Genomic DNA, 16,263 nt, shown 5'->3' with positions numbered 1-16,263 from the left:
GCCATTCTGATCAATTTTTTACTGTTAGTCACTTATTCCCCTTCAGACTGTCAAAGACCCAGATCCACAACACTGGAAAGAACAGTAGGTAAAGTAGCATTTATGGAGACAAAAGGTGCAAGTCAACATTTTGGTCTAGATCCAAGCTCCTGCATCCATTTTTTTTACACCTTTTGCTTGATAGAACATAGAACATTAAATAGTACAGCACAGTACAGGCCCTTCGTCCCACAATGTTGTGCCGACCCTCAAACCCTGCCTCCCATATAACACCCCACCTTAAATTCCTCCATATACCTGTCTAGTAGTCTCTTAAACTTCACTAGTGTATCTGCCTCCACCACTGACTCAGGCAGTGCATTCCACGCACCAACTACTCTCTGAGTAAAAAACTTTCCTCTAATCTCCCCCTTGAACTTCCCACCCCTTACCTTAAAGCCATGTTCTCATGTATTGAGCAGTGGTGCCCTGGGGAAGAGGCGCTGGCTATCCACTCTATCTATTCCTCTTAATGTTGTTCGTCCATCGTTGACGTCGATGAGGACCTCGACACCATAATGATGGTGTCGAGACTAGCGCGTGATTTGGATTTAAATGAGGGAGAGTTGCGCAGCGTCAGCCTCACTCTCTCTTACCAATTCCAATCTGGGTCCAGTGGCAAGACAGAGTCTAGACGGCTGGAGATGGGACTAGGCGCAGTGGATGACCAGGACATCTTCTGTGTCTTGTCCTGCTCTACACATTCCACGATGCTTGCAGAGACCGCCTTCTTGACCGTTGGACCTTCCATTGGTCTCGTCCGCTCAATCTGCCGGAGTCTGTCCTCACATGCTGGGATAGACAACTCCCTATCTCACCGAGGGTTTGAGACCCGTCGGCTACCCTCACCTGGTTTAGCCGGCTTGTCGAAGCCGTTGCCTGGGGTGTGGCCGCTGTCGCATGCAAACAGCTACGGGGAGCCACAGGTGAGAGCTGAGTGCCAGGTGGGGACCAAAGGTGGACTAACCGCCCTGAAAAGGATGTGACATGTTCCCCCACCAGAGGTGCTACCCCTCCCTGACACCCAATATACCCCATTCCTCTTAATATCTTGTACACCTCTATCGTGTCTCCTCTCATCCTCCTTCTCTCCAAAGAGTAAAGCCCTGGCTCCCTTAATCTCTGATCATAATCCATACTCTCTAAACCAGGCAGCATCCTGGTAAATCTCCTCTGTACCCTTTCCAATGCTTCCACATCCTTTCTATATTGAGGCGACCAGAACTGGACACAGTACTCCAAGTGTGGCCTAACCAGAGTTTTATAAAGCTGCATCATTACAATAGACAATAGATAATAGGTGCAGGAGTAGGCCATTTGGCCCTTCGAGCCAGCACTGCCATTCACTGTGATCATGGCTGATCATCCACTATCAGTATCCAGCTCCTGCCCTATCCCCGTAACCCTTGATTCCGCTATCTTTAAGAGCTCTATCCATCTCTTTTTTGAAAGCATCCAGAGACTTGGCCTCCACAGCCTTCTGGGGCAGAGCGACTCTTAAACTCTAGTGCTCGACTTATGAAAGCTAACACCCCATAAGCTTTCTTGACTACCCTATCTACCTGTGAGGCAACTTTCAGGGATCTGTGGACATGTACCCCGAGATCCCTCTGCTCCTCCACATTACCATGTATCCTGCCATTTACTTTGTACTTTGCCTTGGAGTTAGTCCTTCCAAAGTGTACCACCTCACACTTCTCCGGGTTGGACTCCATCTGCCACTTTTCAGCCCACCTCCGCATCCTATCAATGTCTCTCTGCAATCTTTGACAATCCTCTACACTATCTACAACACCACCAACCTTTGTGTCGTCTGCAAATTTACCAACCCACCCTTCTACCCCGACATCCAGGTCGTTAATAAAAAAACAACCTGGAGTGTCCGGAAAGTGAAGGAGATGCAGGTGAGGGAGCATCAATGGTAGAGGAAATCCTTCGATGGATGGTACTTCACACAGTGAGCTCTTCCAGCATTCTAACTGCACCCCATTGAAAATCTGAGATTGACAGTCTCTTTAAACGTAAAATACTCAGCATCACAAAGGTATAGTGATTTCTGTGAAGGTTGTTACGAGTGTTGCCTCAACAGTGGTGATAATAGTTGTCGCAGTTGTACTGCCACTTCTATGCATCTTTTTGTCATTAACCAAACAAGGAAATATAATTCAGTCTCCACAATAGACTCAAGCCAAAGTCTATGAAACCGCTTCAAAAAAATCTATGCAGTACTTAGGATTACATTGTGTGATATTTAGTTCCACTGTGGAGACTTTCAGAACCTCTTGTATTTTATATATTCTACTAGTTACACATTTTGGGTCTTTTTAAGTCTGCGGAAGTTTAAAAAATCAGCAAAAGAGTGGAAATCTGGACCTACAGCTGAGCATTGCTATAAATAACTGTCATCTGGTCTCAGTTTTCACTGAAATGCTTGTCACACCAATTGCATCTTCTAGCCTAGTAACAAGATAAACTTTAGGCAGGACAAAAATAATGCAGCCGGTTAGCTTTTCAGATTACTTTATACAATTGCAAATTACTTAAGATATAGGAAATGTGCATCAGATTAAATAAGATGTTGTATTAAGAATGTACAATTTCCAACCATTCCTTTTGCAGCCCAGTATTCTTCATATAAGAGCAACTGTGGTAAAGATACTGACACTACAAATATTGGTAGCAAAGTCCACTGATGTTGCTGAATTACCAATGGTAATACAAAAGAGTTTATAAACAAGAACAATTTAAGACAGAGGAGTGCACTACCACAACACACACAAGATGCTGGAGGAACTCAGTAGGTCAGGCAGCATCTATGGAAATGAATAAACAGTCAGTATTTCAGGCAGAGACCCTTCATCAGGACTGGAAAGGAAGGGGGAAGATGCCAGAATAAAAAAGGTGTGGGAAGGGGAAGAGTGACAAGCTAGAAAGTGATAAGTAAAGCTAGGTGGGTGGGGAGGGGGGAATGAAGAAAGAGGCTGGGAGATAATAGATGGAAAAGGAAAAGGGCTGGAAACAAAGGAATCTGATAGGAGACAAGAGGAGACCACGGGAGAAAGAAGAGGAGGGGCACCAGAATGAGGAGGCAGGTGAGGAGAAGAGGTAAGATCTTAGAGTGCAGAACAGAAGAAGAGTGAAGGGGGAGAAAAAAGAATACCGGAAGTAGAAATCTATGTTCACACCTTTAGGGTGGAGGCTATCTAGGTGAAATATAATGTGTTGCTTCTCCACCTTGAGTGTGGGCAGAAGGGATTAGTGGGGATGGGCGAAAGGACAAGGGAATCGTGGAGGGAGTCATCCCTGCAGAAAGCAGAGTTGGTGGGGGCGGGGGGGTAAAGATGTATGGCGGTAGGATCCTATTGAAGATAGAAGAAGTTCTGGAGAATGATGTGTTGGATGTGGAAGCTTATGGGGGTGATGAGTGAGGGCAAGGAACTCTATTCCTGTTAAAGTGGCAGGAAGATGAGTGAGCACAGATGTCCGGGAAGTGAAGGAGATGCAGGTGAGGGAAGCATCAATGGTAGAGGAAGGGAAACCCCTTTCTTTGAAGAAGGAGGACATCTTTAATACCCTGGAAAGGGAAGCATCTTCCTAGCCATAGATGCAATGGAGATGAAGGAAATGAGAAAGGGAGTAGCATTTTTACAGGAGCTAGGGTGGGAAGCGGTATAGTCAAGATAGCTGTGGGAATCGGTAGCTTTATGAAAGACATCAGTAGTCTGTTTGTCTCCATAGCAATTGAGAAATGGCGGGGAGAGGTGTCAGAAATGGACCAAGTAAATTTAAGGTGTTACGTACCCTGTAACTGGGTTGCCAAACCAGCAGAAATGGATCACTCAGTTGGAGTCTGGATTACTAGAACCAAGAAAGTTTTATTAAAGAAACAAGCAACACAGTACTCTAATCAAAAGGATAATGAATGCAACAGTTCAGCAATGATAAACACACATGTACACAGAATTCAGATAACAGGATCAATCAAGCTCTATCGTTGTCTAGGGGCAAATGACCAGTTTCAAAGTGACGCAAAGTTCAGTTCAGTTCGCAGTAGTCGCTGCCGTGGGAGATGGACAGTGTGGGGGAAGGAGAGAGAGAGCAAAAACGAATGAATATTCAAACGGCTTCCACGCACAGACCTTCGCAGTCAGTTGTCGGGCGAGTCCTTTGTGATGTCATCTGAGGTCACCGACCGTGACCCCTCCGTTTCCAGATACGATCGTTTCCCTGCGCTGAACCTGGCACCCAGGCAAGGGTGGACACGCACCAGGTTCCCGCTGATCGTGCTTTTCCACCCTGTGCGTTTATGGCCCGGTACTTTCCACCGACTTGTGAGAGACGCACCGCTTCCAGGGTCTTGTTACCTCGGGTGTTGTGTGTGTCGCCTTAGCGAACCTGTCCCTTTTTATCCCCCTGCTGGGGTATCGCCTGACCATCACTTCAAACAGTTCAGGGTTCAAAGGGGGAGCCGCTCTTGACAGCTCTCCTTCCGTTAAACTCTCCCGTCCCTTCATTACACATCTCCAAATGCTGCTCCAATGTTTTCCTTATCTCTATCTCTCCTGAAGACAGGTGGCAGACCAACTGCTGATCCCACTGGTGCCAGCACAGGACAGCTAACATCTTAATCTATGTGTATTCTTGTCACACTTCCCCCCTTTAAGGATTTTTACCGGGGGTAAAAATTACAAACATGAATACATTATTTGGTACACACAAATATACATCTTTATCAGCTATTTGGCTAATACAGCGAGTTTGAAGTTGTCAACACCTGACGGACAGTCAGCCATCACATTTTCTGTTCCTTTTATGTGTGTTATTAATAATCCCTTAGACCAGGCTCCAACTTAGCAAACTTCATAGTGGCCAAAAACACTGATGAATTGCGATCAATGTAACCTCTCATTTGGTTTTGTCCCGGACCACAATAACAAGGGTCGTCCCATTCCGACTTAGTTTTCTCTAGCAAGGGCTTAGTAGGAGGGGGAGGGGTAGTGACCGCAGAGTTATTGCAAAACTTCCTACAGTACCCCACCATCTCCAAGAGCCTTCTGAGGGCCCTCTTGTCTGTCGGGGTTGGGATGTCAGCGATAGCCTGCACTGTAGTTTGCATCGCTGCCTGCTGCCCCTGTGTCACCACAATTCCCAGGTGAGTGACCTTTGTGTGGCCGAACTCATTTTTTTCAAGGTTCACTATCAAGCTGGCTTCAGACAGCCGTATTAAATTGCCAATACACACCTCTGTGTTCGTCAGCCCTTTAGTCACTGAATTACTCATTCTATATGGATGTTGCCCGCTAGGCTAACCTAGTGTAACAGACACCACCCAACGTCCCAGTTCTTTGCATCGCCTTGGGACAATCAAACACACGGGTGCAAGTCGTTTAATTACTTCCCCTAAAGAGTCGCTTTGTTCGGGGATTAAGGAAGAGACCTTATCAGCAGACCTGGCCAAAACAATAGCCTTCTCCCATCTGGTCGATACCATACTCATCTTTTCAAAATGGTTTTTTTCTCTTATCGGGGGGACCCTAGCTTCATTGATTTCCGCGCTAACACCGACCAGGTTTGTTAGCATATCAAAAGCCTGTGATCGTCTCAGTTCGCGTCGGCCATAATCAATAACATCCTTCCTCCGGTGCAGCCGGTAAACCTCTTTCATGATTCCACCAACTGTTCCCTCCAGCACCACAAAATGTCCACCGGGGGGCACCTTGTGGGCCAGGTTAAAAATCTCATCCCCATAACTCTTATGTACCACCCCCCCATTCCTCATCTGCGGGCACGGTACTTGGTCTCCCTTTCTTCCTTAGCACTTCCTCCTCCACCAAAACCATCAGCCCCTCATCTGGCTCCTGCGCCTGCACAAATTCTTTCCTGGCTAATGCTAAGTCGGTCTCAGCTCCCTCACCACCTCTTGCCTCACTACACTCCTTCTTTTCACTTTCTACCCCCGTCTCGTACAAGGCTGGCAGAAACGTCTCAGCTAAATTTACTACCGCAGTCCCGTCATGAACCTGTGAGTCCATTAGTGGGGCCTCAATGCTGGCAGGCTGACCTGTCAATATCACGGCTGGGAACACGATTCCCCCGGTGAGGTCATTACCGAGCAAGACTTCCCCGCCTTTCATCGGTAATTCAGACCTCACCCCGATCGTGACTAGTCCAGAGACCAGGTTGCTTTGTAAGTGTACCTGGTACAAAGGGACTGTCTCTGTCCCTTCTCCAATACCTTTGACCTTGACCTCCCCAGTCTGGGTCTCTGAGCTAAACTCTAATACACTCTTCAGTATTAGTGACTGACACGCTCCCATGTCTCTCCAGATCCGCACTGGAACTGGTTTTAACCCCTCCTTCACTGACACCAATCCGGCCGAGATAAACCTCTCGCGCCCTTCCTGAACTTTGGCAGACCTGTCCTTCCCTAGCAGTTCGTTTACCAGCTCGATACAGCCAGTCAAAATCACCGTTTTTCCTTTTCTCGTCTCCTTCTTTGGGGCAAAGCACCTGGACGCAAAGTGTCCGACTTTCCCGCAATTATAACAGACGACCCCAGGAGACTTCCTACCAGACTGCTCCCGGTCTACCTTATCCTTCTCACTAGTCCCCGGCTTACTTTCTGACTTTTCTGGAGGACTCTCCCCGCCGTCCTGACTACCCTTCTGGTAGCCTTTACTCGGGGCAAACTTCATTTTATGCATCAACGCATACTCATCCGCTAACTTAGCAGTTGCAGCTAACGTGGCTGCCTCTTTCTCATCTAGGTAGGGTCTCATACCCTCAGGGACACAACCTTTAAACTGCTCAATCAGGATCAGCTGTAGCAGTCTGTCATAATCCCCCTCTACCCCCTTCGAGGTGCACCAACGCTCACAATATGTCTGCATCTCGGGGGCAAACTCTAAATACGTGCGGTCCCACTGCTTCCTCGCATTCCGGAACCTCTGCCGGTATGCCTCCGGGACCAACTCATAAATCCTGAGGATGGCCTCTTTCACCACCTCATACCTCTGGGCATCTTCCGCGGACAAAGCTGAGTAAGCTTGTTGGGCTTTCCCTTTCAGTACACTCTGAAGCAAAACAGCCCACTTATCCCTCGGCCAGCCCTGACTCGTAGCAACTTTTTCGAAATGGAGAAAGTACCGATCCACGTCGGTATCGTCAAATGGGGGAACCAGCCTAACTTCCTGGGTCGCCCGGAACCCTCCACCTTGGTTCGGCACGAGCCCCTGCTCTGCCCTTATCTTTAACTTCTCCAGCTCAAATTCCCTTTCCCTCTGCCTCTCTCTCTCTTCTCGCTCCCATTGCCTCTCTTTCTCTTCTCTCTCCAACTGTTTCTCTCTCTCTCTCTCCTGCCTTTCTAACTCTCTCTCTTTCTCCCGCCTTTCTAACTCTCTCTCTTTCTCCCGCCTTTCTAACTCTCTCTCTTTCTCCTGCCTTTCTAACTCTCTCTTCATCCATATAGAATGAGTAATTCAGTGACTAAAGGGCTGACGAACACAGAGGTGTGTAAAGGCGATGTAATACGGCTGTCTGAAGCCAGCTTGATAGTGAACCTTGAAAAAAATGAGTTCGGCCACGCGAAGGTCACTTACCTGGGAATTGTGGTGACACAGGGGCAGCTGGCAGCGATGCAAGCTAAAGTGCAGGCTATCGCTGACATCCCAACCCCGACAGACAAGAGGGCCCTCAGAAGGCTCTTGGAGATGGTGGGGTACTGTAGGAAGTTTTGCAATAACTCTGCGGTTACTACCCCTCCCCCTCCTACTAAGCCCTTGCGAGAGAAAACTAAGTCGGAATGGGACGACCCTTGTTATTGTGGTCCGGGACGAAACCCAATGAGAGGTTACATTGATCACAATTCATCAGTGTTTTTGACCTCTATGAAGTTTGCTAAGTTGGAGCCTGGTCTAAGGGATTATTAATAACACATATAAAAGGAACAGAAAATGTGATGGCTGACTGTCTGTCAGGTGTTGACAACTTCAAATTCGCTGTATTAGCCAAATAGCTGATAAAGATGTATATTTGTGTGTGTATCAAATAATGTATTCATATTTGTAATTTTTACCCCCGGTAAAAATCCTTAAAGGGGGGAAGTGTGACAAGAATACACATAGATTAAGATGTAGCTGTCCTGTGCTGGCACCAGTGGGATCAGCAGTTGGTCTGCCACCTGTCTTCAGGAGAGAGAGAGATAAGGAAAACAATGGAGCAGCATTTGGAGATGTTAATGAAGGGGAAGGAGAGCTGTCAAGATCGGCTCCCCCTTTGAATCCTGAACTGTTTGAAGAGATGGTCAGGTGATACCCCAGCAGGGGGATAAAAAGGGACAGGTTCGCTAAGGCAGGACACACACACGACACCCGAGGTAACAAGACCCTGGAAGCGGTGCGTCTCTCACAAGTCGGTGGGAAGTATCGGGCCATAAACGCACAGGGTGGAAAGGCACGATCGACGGGAACCTGGTGTGTGTCCACCCTTGCCTGGGTGCCAGGTTCACCGCAGGGAAACGATCGTATCTGGAAACGAGGGGGTCACGGTCGGTGACCTCAGATGACATCACAAAGGACTCGTCTGAAAGCTGACTGCGAAGGTCTGTGTGGAAGCCTTGAATATTCATTCGTTTTGCTCTCTCTCTCCTTCCCCCCACTGTCCATCGCCACGGCAGCGATTACTGCGAACTGAACTGAACTAAATTGAACTGAACTTTGCGTCACTTTGAAACTGGTCATTTACCCCTAGACAACGATAGAGTTTGATTGATCCTGTTATCTTAATTCTGTGTACATGTATTGTTTATCATTGTTGAACTGTTGCATTCATTATCCTTTTGATTAGAGTACTGTGTTGCTTGTTTCTTTAATAAAATTTTCTTAGTTCTAGTAATCCAGACTCCAACTGAGTGATCCATTTCTGTTGGTTTGGCAACCCAGTTACGGGGTACGTAACAGTAGACACAAGCAGTACTGGGTAAGGGAACTATGAGTTTGGTGGCAATAGATGGGAGATCTCCAGAGTTGATGAGATCAGTAATGGAGTTGGAGACAGTGGCCTGATGGTCCAGAGTGGGGTCCATTTCAAGGGGTAAGTAAGAAGAGGTGTCTAAGAGATGATGCCTGGCCTCTGCAAGGACAATCAGCAATACAACAGCATCCCCTTTGTCTCAACGTTTGATTGGTGTGGAGAGCAGAGTGTTCAGAGGGGATAAAGTTTGAGGAGGGGAGAAGAGTGCTAAAATCAAGCTGGTTGAAGGCTTGTCAACAATTAGAAGAAAAGATCCAGAGCAGGCAGGGAACTGGAGTGGGGTATACAAGAAGAGAAGACGGTTTTTAGACAGGAGAAGGGATCATCGGGGTGGGAGTTTTTGTCAAAAAAGGAGAAAGAGGCGACAGAAGAAGAGCTCGGCATTGTGGTGGATGCAGAACTCACTGAGGTGCAGGTGAAGGGGGGACAAAGGCAAAGCCCTTGCTGAGGACAGAACTTTGTCTCAGAGGGGAAGTTTGGACGGAATGGTGAAGACACGGCAGGGGGTAGAGCTGGGATCAGAGGGATAAGAGCTGGTGGTGTTGGGGGTGGGGGGAGAGGGTGGAGGCTCTGGGAAACCAAGAGGTGATAAGGGAGCCTGAGCCTGGGGCTGGGGAGTAGTGTGGGGGAAGGGCAGCCTAGGGGCCCATTAGCAGCGTGGAAGGTCTTGGCCTGGATGTGACAGGGTTTGGGGCTAGAGCTGGAACTAGAACTAGAGGCTGCATAATTTACAGTCTAAATGTGCCAGGTCATTGGAACCAAAGTTATGGACTGTAGTATCCGTGGTCTGAAGCCACCCCGAGTCGAGGGAGCGGGAGTTGGTGACGATGATATCCAGGGTCATTGGAGCCAGAATTGGCAATGATGATATCCATGGTCTTCAGCTGCCCGGGGTTATTGGAGCCAGATTTGGTGATAGTGGTATCCACGGCTTGGAGCCACCCAGGCTATTTGGAGCCAGAGCTGGTGATGATGGTATCTGCGGTCTAGAGGTGTCCAGGGCCTTCCGAACCAGAGTTGGAGACTATGTGGTCTGTGGTCCAGAGTATGATGGCCTTTTTTCACCTCTGTAATACCATCTTTTAAAAGCTCCAGTCTCCTTAAACCATGATCTTCTGAATCTCCCTGCTTTCTTGGCTCACAACTGGGAACCTATTTTCAGTCTAGACCAGAACATCAGGAATTCCCTCTCTTTTTCCCCTCCAGCCCATCACTTTTTAAAGAGTTCTTTAAAATTTTGCTTTTTGACTAAGGCTTTGGACACCAGTTCTCATGCCTCTTTTGGCTCTGTTAGTATTTCAATGAATAGAGTTGTTAAGTGGTTGGGAAATTTGACTTCACTGAAGATTATTTATAAGTGCAAGTTGAATTTTAAACCATAGGCAGTTATAAGTATGAGAAATTCTTCAGAAGCTGGAAAATCCAAGTCCTAAAGAAAGGTCTCAGCCCGAAACATTGACTGTTTGTTTCCATGGATGCAACCTGCCTGACCTGCTGAATGCCTCCAACATTTTGTGTGTTGCATAAGTAGTTATATTGACATCCCTGAAAAGCATTTGTTGCAACTGAATATCAAGCAAGAAGACTTTCGCTTGAGAAAATGAACAGTGCTCTAGATTTCCATAATAATGGAAACAGTGATTTGTCATAATTGACAAATAATCTGTGAATATACAATTCTTCCCTGTCCAATTATTCCTTAATTAAGGTACCCGTATGGAATTGTAGGAGATTTGAAAGAACACCACTATTCTCAGTTAATTTGAGGGAAAATAATGATACCACTGGCTTTCTTTAATAAATAAGAGTGAGTTTACATGGATTTTAATACAGATTTTGAGCAGATGCTCTTTTACATCTACATTTTACATTTATATTCCTCAGGAATTGGAATGTCTTTTCAAATACCTGTCTTAATTGGGATTTTCTTCTTTCAGACAGATGGCAAACTCCTGAAACCGGTGTTTAGATTATTTTGTTGGATTTCAACTATACTGATGTTCCCACTGATATTTTTAATTTTCACATATGTTCATGGTTCAGGCAACAAATATAATTCAAAACCAATTAAGAATCAAAATGAAAGAATGTTTTGTTAGCAGGTAGCATTGTTGTGAATACAAATGATTAAAATGTTTCAATTAAATGGATTTGTAAAATTGGTATTTTTTTCAAATCTCGGACAATAGCAAGTTGAAGCAGCCCAGAGGAACTCTGCCGCTTAACTTAGCCAGGAGAATGTTGCCGAACATTTTCTAACTAGTCAGTCACAAGCACATTGTATGGCCATTAGAAACCTCACTATGCTTAGAGCAAGCAGTTCTTAAATTTTGTGGTGTGTGTGTTCAAAAAGCAGTGATTTTTGTCACTAATAGTAGGTGAGGAATAAACAGTAAGACAATTCCTCACTTTCCTCACTCTGGCTTCAAGCATTGACGCTTGGAGATGCCAGGAACAGCTGGGTGTGAAAATGAAAGGATTTCACTGCATCAACAAGTTAGGCACTATGAAGAATTTGAAAATATTGATGATCATCTTGAATGTTACATTTAGAATGAAGGTTTGGAGGATGCAATCATTGAAAGCACTGTTCGAATGCAGCTCACTAACTGCACTAGGTGTCTGCACCGAAATTATTCATTTACAGTCAATCAAAAGAACACATGAGCTTACACCAAATGAATTCTTCTGTCAATAACTATTAGGAACATACGCACAGTTTTATAGTACTCTAGTAGCTTTGGTAGTGTTCTAATTTATTCTGTTTTTTATTTGAATTCAGACAATTTGAATTAACTGTTACTCAGTTAAGCAGTAGTTAGTTCTTCTTGTACCTTTAACTATTTACATGAAACTTCAGCTAATTGGGACCGCTGCTTAATTGAGCCAAAATATACTGGTCCAAAATCCACTGTATTAGTTATTAAATGCTTTGGCATGTCAGATGCATTTATTAGCTTTAAAATTCAGTAGCATCCTTTGCAGCTGGCAGATTTTGGCCCCAGGTTGGGTACCCATCAAAGAGTGTATTTTGGTGTTGGGACCTGTATGCCATGATGCCCAAGTCCTGACATCATTTGAGCCCACCACCAGGCTCCAAGATGAGGAGACAAAATAGGCCTTCCACATCTGGCCCAGGAATGTGAGTGTAAGTGGAAGCTAGTGACCACAGTCCAGCCAACTTTGTCCCTGCAATATTCTTGACTATTAATTTCGATTAAATTTTAAGGATCCAAAACATTTCAACTTTGAAATGACTTCACCTTACAATTTTAAGTGTATGCAGCATATAAATTCATGTTGTTTAAAGACTTTGTAATTGATTTGTTGTGCACTGATCACAATACACAGTTGGGAACTAAAGGCAGATAAGGTACATTGTGGAAAATTTGATCAAAGCTTTCAAGCTGTGAGAAAAAACAAAGAATACATGTGTCTGTTGTCCATCTACATACAATGTTCAAGTGTATGTGAATTCACTGTGAAATGGGATCATATTTAGGCCCAGTCGGGACTACACACAGGGAAGTTAATTAACACTAGGAGAATGTATCTGTACTCTTTAAAGACAACTGCTTTAAAACAGTCACTTACAGATTTGTTAGATCTGAGCTCTCTTCATCCTATGGGGCAGAAATCAATTGTGAAGTTGAATTTCCTTTGAGTCTGGATGATCAATAAGTACATGGTTGCCTCTTCTTATTGCTAAGAGTGCTAAAAATTAGTAATGGTCCTCCGGTTGCTGGCATAACCTGTGAATGAAGGGGGAAAGGGCAGGAAGGTTTTGCCAAGTGAGGCTGAAGGATGAGCTGCAGAAATCTGGCTAGAAGTTATCAGGGGACAAATTTTTCCTCCAACTATCAAAGGATTAGATTAGATTATGAGGACACGCAGTCCTTTTCTATTGTCATTTAGTAATGCATGCATTAAGAAATGATACAATGTTTCTCCAGAATGATATCACAGAAACACATTATAAACCGACTGAAAAACTGACAAAAACCATCTTCTCCTCCCGCCTGCCCAGATGTCCAGAAACTAAGATTTTCTAAGTTACTGGTGACAGAAGCTCTGGATCATCCAAGGCTACTGCTAATGTACAGCACATTTCACAGTCTGCAGCACACTGAGCCCAGTGGGATCCCTCCAGTCTGTAAGAGAAGTTAGCTTAAAGCTGAATAAACAGCAGGAGGGATATGGATTTGGCAGGATCTACATGTCCACTCTCAATAAGGTTTTACTTCATCTAGGTAGAAGAGGGCTACAGTACTGCCAAGCCCATGAACTATCCTAGACTATTACTGAAGTCCAACATTGATACCACACCTGCACTGAGATGGAGATGGCAGTAACAGAAGGAAACTTTATTCCCATCACAGGAGAAGGTTGCATTGTATCATCAGATTCTCCCTGTGACCATGTGGATTTCTTCCAGGTGCTCCGGTTTCCACTCACCTTCCAAAGACATATGGTGAGGGTTGTGAGCTGTGGCCAGCTATATTGGCACTGGAAGTGTGGCAACACTTGCAGGTTGCCCAGCACAGTTTTTGCTGATTTGATTTGATGCAAAGCAACATACTTCACTGTAGGATTTGATGTTCATGTGAAAATAATGGTAATCTTTTGATAAACCATATAGGATTAAAGGTACATCAAAGTTGCTGGTGAACGCAGCAGGCCAGGCAGCGTCTCTAGGAAGAGGTACAGTCGACGTTTCGGGCTGAGACCCTTTGTCAGGACTAACAAAGGGTCTTGGCCCGAAACGTCGACTGTACCTCTTACTAGAGATGCTGCCTGGCCTGCTGCGTTCACCTGCAACTTTGATGTGTGTTGCTTGAATTTCCAACATCTGCAGAATTCCTCGTGTTTAGGATTAAAGGTTAGACCTTTAATCATACTGTATGTTTTGTGACTCATGCAGCCTCTTGGCTAAACTAGAGCATCTCAATCTGTATTTTTTACAATCTTTTTCAAAAGGCTGCCCCAATAACATCTGTATCTGAATCTTCCAGCACTGAACTGGTGTGTGACTATCGCTCTACTAACTTGGCAAGTAGACATCTCATCATATAGAAACCATGTTCATTTTTATTTTATTACTGAAATATATAATCTAATGTTTCCCAAATACACTCTCCCTTGCCAGACATTTATATCAATGCAGGGCAGATTGACTTTTGCAAAGAATTGTCATGCATTACATCCACAAAACACATGTCCTTTCTTGCCTATCATTTCTCTGTGCTCTGTTTCCAAATGGTTCAAAAGTCCAAAGTAAAATTTATTATCAGAGTACATACATGTCACCACATACGACCCTAAGATTCTTTTTAGTGCAGACATACTTAGCAAATCTATAGAATAGTAACTGTAAGCAGGATCAATTAACAACAAACTGTGCAAATGCAAATATAAATAAATAGCAATAAATAATAAGAGCATGAAATAATAAGATAAAGAGTCCTTGTGGGCACACCAGAAATAGAATGAGTGTTGTTATCCCCTTTTGTTCAAGAGCCTGATGATAGAGAGGTAATAACTGTTCTTGAACCTCATGGTGTGAGTCCTGAGGCACCTGTACTTTCTACCTGATGACTGCAGTGATAAGAGAACATAGCATGGGTGGTGAGGATCTTTGACGATGGATGCTGCTTTTCTACAGCAACATTTCATGTAGATGTGCTCAATGGTTGGGAGGATTTTGCCTGTGATGTATTGAGCCAAATCCACAAGCATTTGTAGGATTTCCCCCCCCAAGGCATTGATGGTGTTCCCATTCCAAGCTGTAATGGCCAGTCAGCACAATTTTCACCACACATGTATCGAAGTTTGTCAAGGTTTTTTAATTACTTGCCAAATCTCTACAGAGTCCTGAGGAACTAGATGGCCCTGTCATGCTTCTTTGCGATTATATTTATATGATGGGTCAAGGGAAGGTTCTCTGAGGTAGTGACACCCAGGAATTTAAAGTTACTGACCCTCTCCACCTCTGATCCTCCGAGGAAGACTGGCTCATGGACCTCTGGTTTCCTTCTCCTGCTTCATGGTTCAAGGACATCTTGCAGTGATTTAAGAGGTGCAAGTATGACGTCAGTCAGCACTGGTTAGTTGTTGCAGCCGCATATCACTTATAGTGGTAGAGTATTACAGCACAGAAACAGGCCTTTCAGCCTATCTATTCCCATTGACCCACACCTGGACCACAGGCATCCGTACACTTTCCATCCACATACTGCTCTTAAATGTTGTGATCAAACCCCCATCCATCATTTCAGTTGTCACACTCTCACACCAATCTCTGAGTGAAAAAGTTTCCCCTCAGGTCTCTCTTAAATATTTCATCTTTCACCCTTCAGCCACGACCTCTAGTTCTAGTCTCACCCAACCTCAGTGGAAAAAGCTTTCTTGCATAACTCTATCCATACCTTCATTATTTCGTATATCTCTTTGTTAAATCTCTCATCACTCTCCTATACTTAAAAATAAAACCTTACCCTGTTCAACCTTTCCCTATAACTCAGGTCCTCAAGCCCCAGCAGCATCCTTGTACATTTTCTCTTCACTCTTTCAATCTCATTTACAATTTTCCTGACCAAAACTGCATATAGTACTCCAAATTAGCCTCACCAATGTCTTATACAATTCCAACATAACATCCCAACTCCTGTACTCAATACATTGACTTACGAAGGCCAATGTGCCAACAACTTTCTTTGTGACCCTATGTACCTGTGAAGCCACTTTCAAGGAATTATGAATCTGTGTTGCCAGATCCCTCTATTCTACCGTATTCCTCAGTGCCCTGCCATTCATTGTGTAAGTCCCATGCTGATTTGTCCTCCCAGTGTGCAGCACCAAATCACTGATATAAATAACAAGCAGCTATGGACCCAGCACCAATCCCTGTGGAACACCAGTAGTAACTGGCCTGCAATCAGAGAGGCAACCATCTAATGCCACTCTCTGGCTTCTCCTTCAAAGCTAATGTTGAATCCAATTTACTACCTCATCCTGAATGCAAAGCCACTGAACTTTCTTGACCAGCCTCCTATGTGAGACTTTGTTAAAGTCCTACTAAAGGCCTTGCTAAAGTCCATGTAGACAATATCCATTGTCTTTCCTTCATTAACCTTCCTAGGAACCACCTTGAAAAACTCTAAAGGTTTGGTTGAACACGACCTACTACACACCATG

General features: G+C 44.8%; 1 protein-coding gene across 1 annotated transcript in view; it reads left to right on the top strand.

The window, feature by feature from the left end:
- Window positions 1-9,896: 9,896 nt before the first annotated feature.
- LOC134345936 (neuroligin-1-like) overlaps window positions 9,897-16,263 on the top strand; it is a 28,502-nt gene continuing 22,135 nt past the window's right edge. Inside the window, exon 1 of the mRNA XM_063047287.1 lies at window positions 9,897-10,044. Within this exon, the coding sequence (XP_062903357.1) occupies window positions 9,897-10,044 (148 nt within the window). The remainder of the gene's footprint in view (window positions 10,045-16,263) is intronic.

This window comes from Mobula hypostoma, chromosome 4, assembly GCF_963921235.1.
Source record: "Mobula hypostoma chromosome 4, sMobHyp1.1, whole genome shotgun sequence".
In the NCBI taxonomy this organism is placed as follows: domain Eukaryota; kingdom Metazoa; phylum Chordata; class Chondrichthyes; order Myliobatiformes; family Myliobatidae; genus Mobula; species Mobula hypostoma.
Note: the sequence above shows the minus strand (reverse complement) of the source record. Positions and strands in the feature narration are given on the sequence as shown.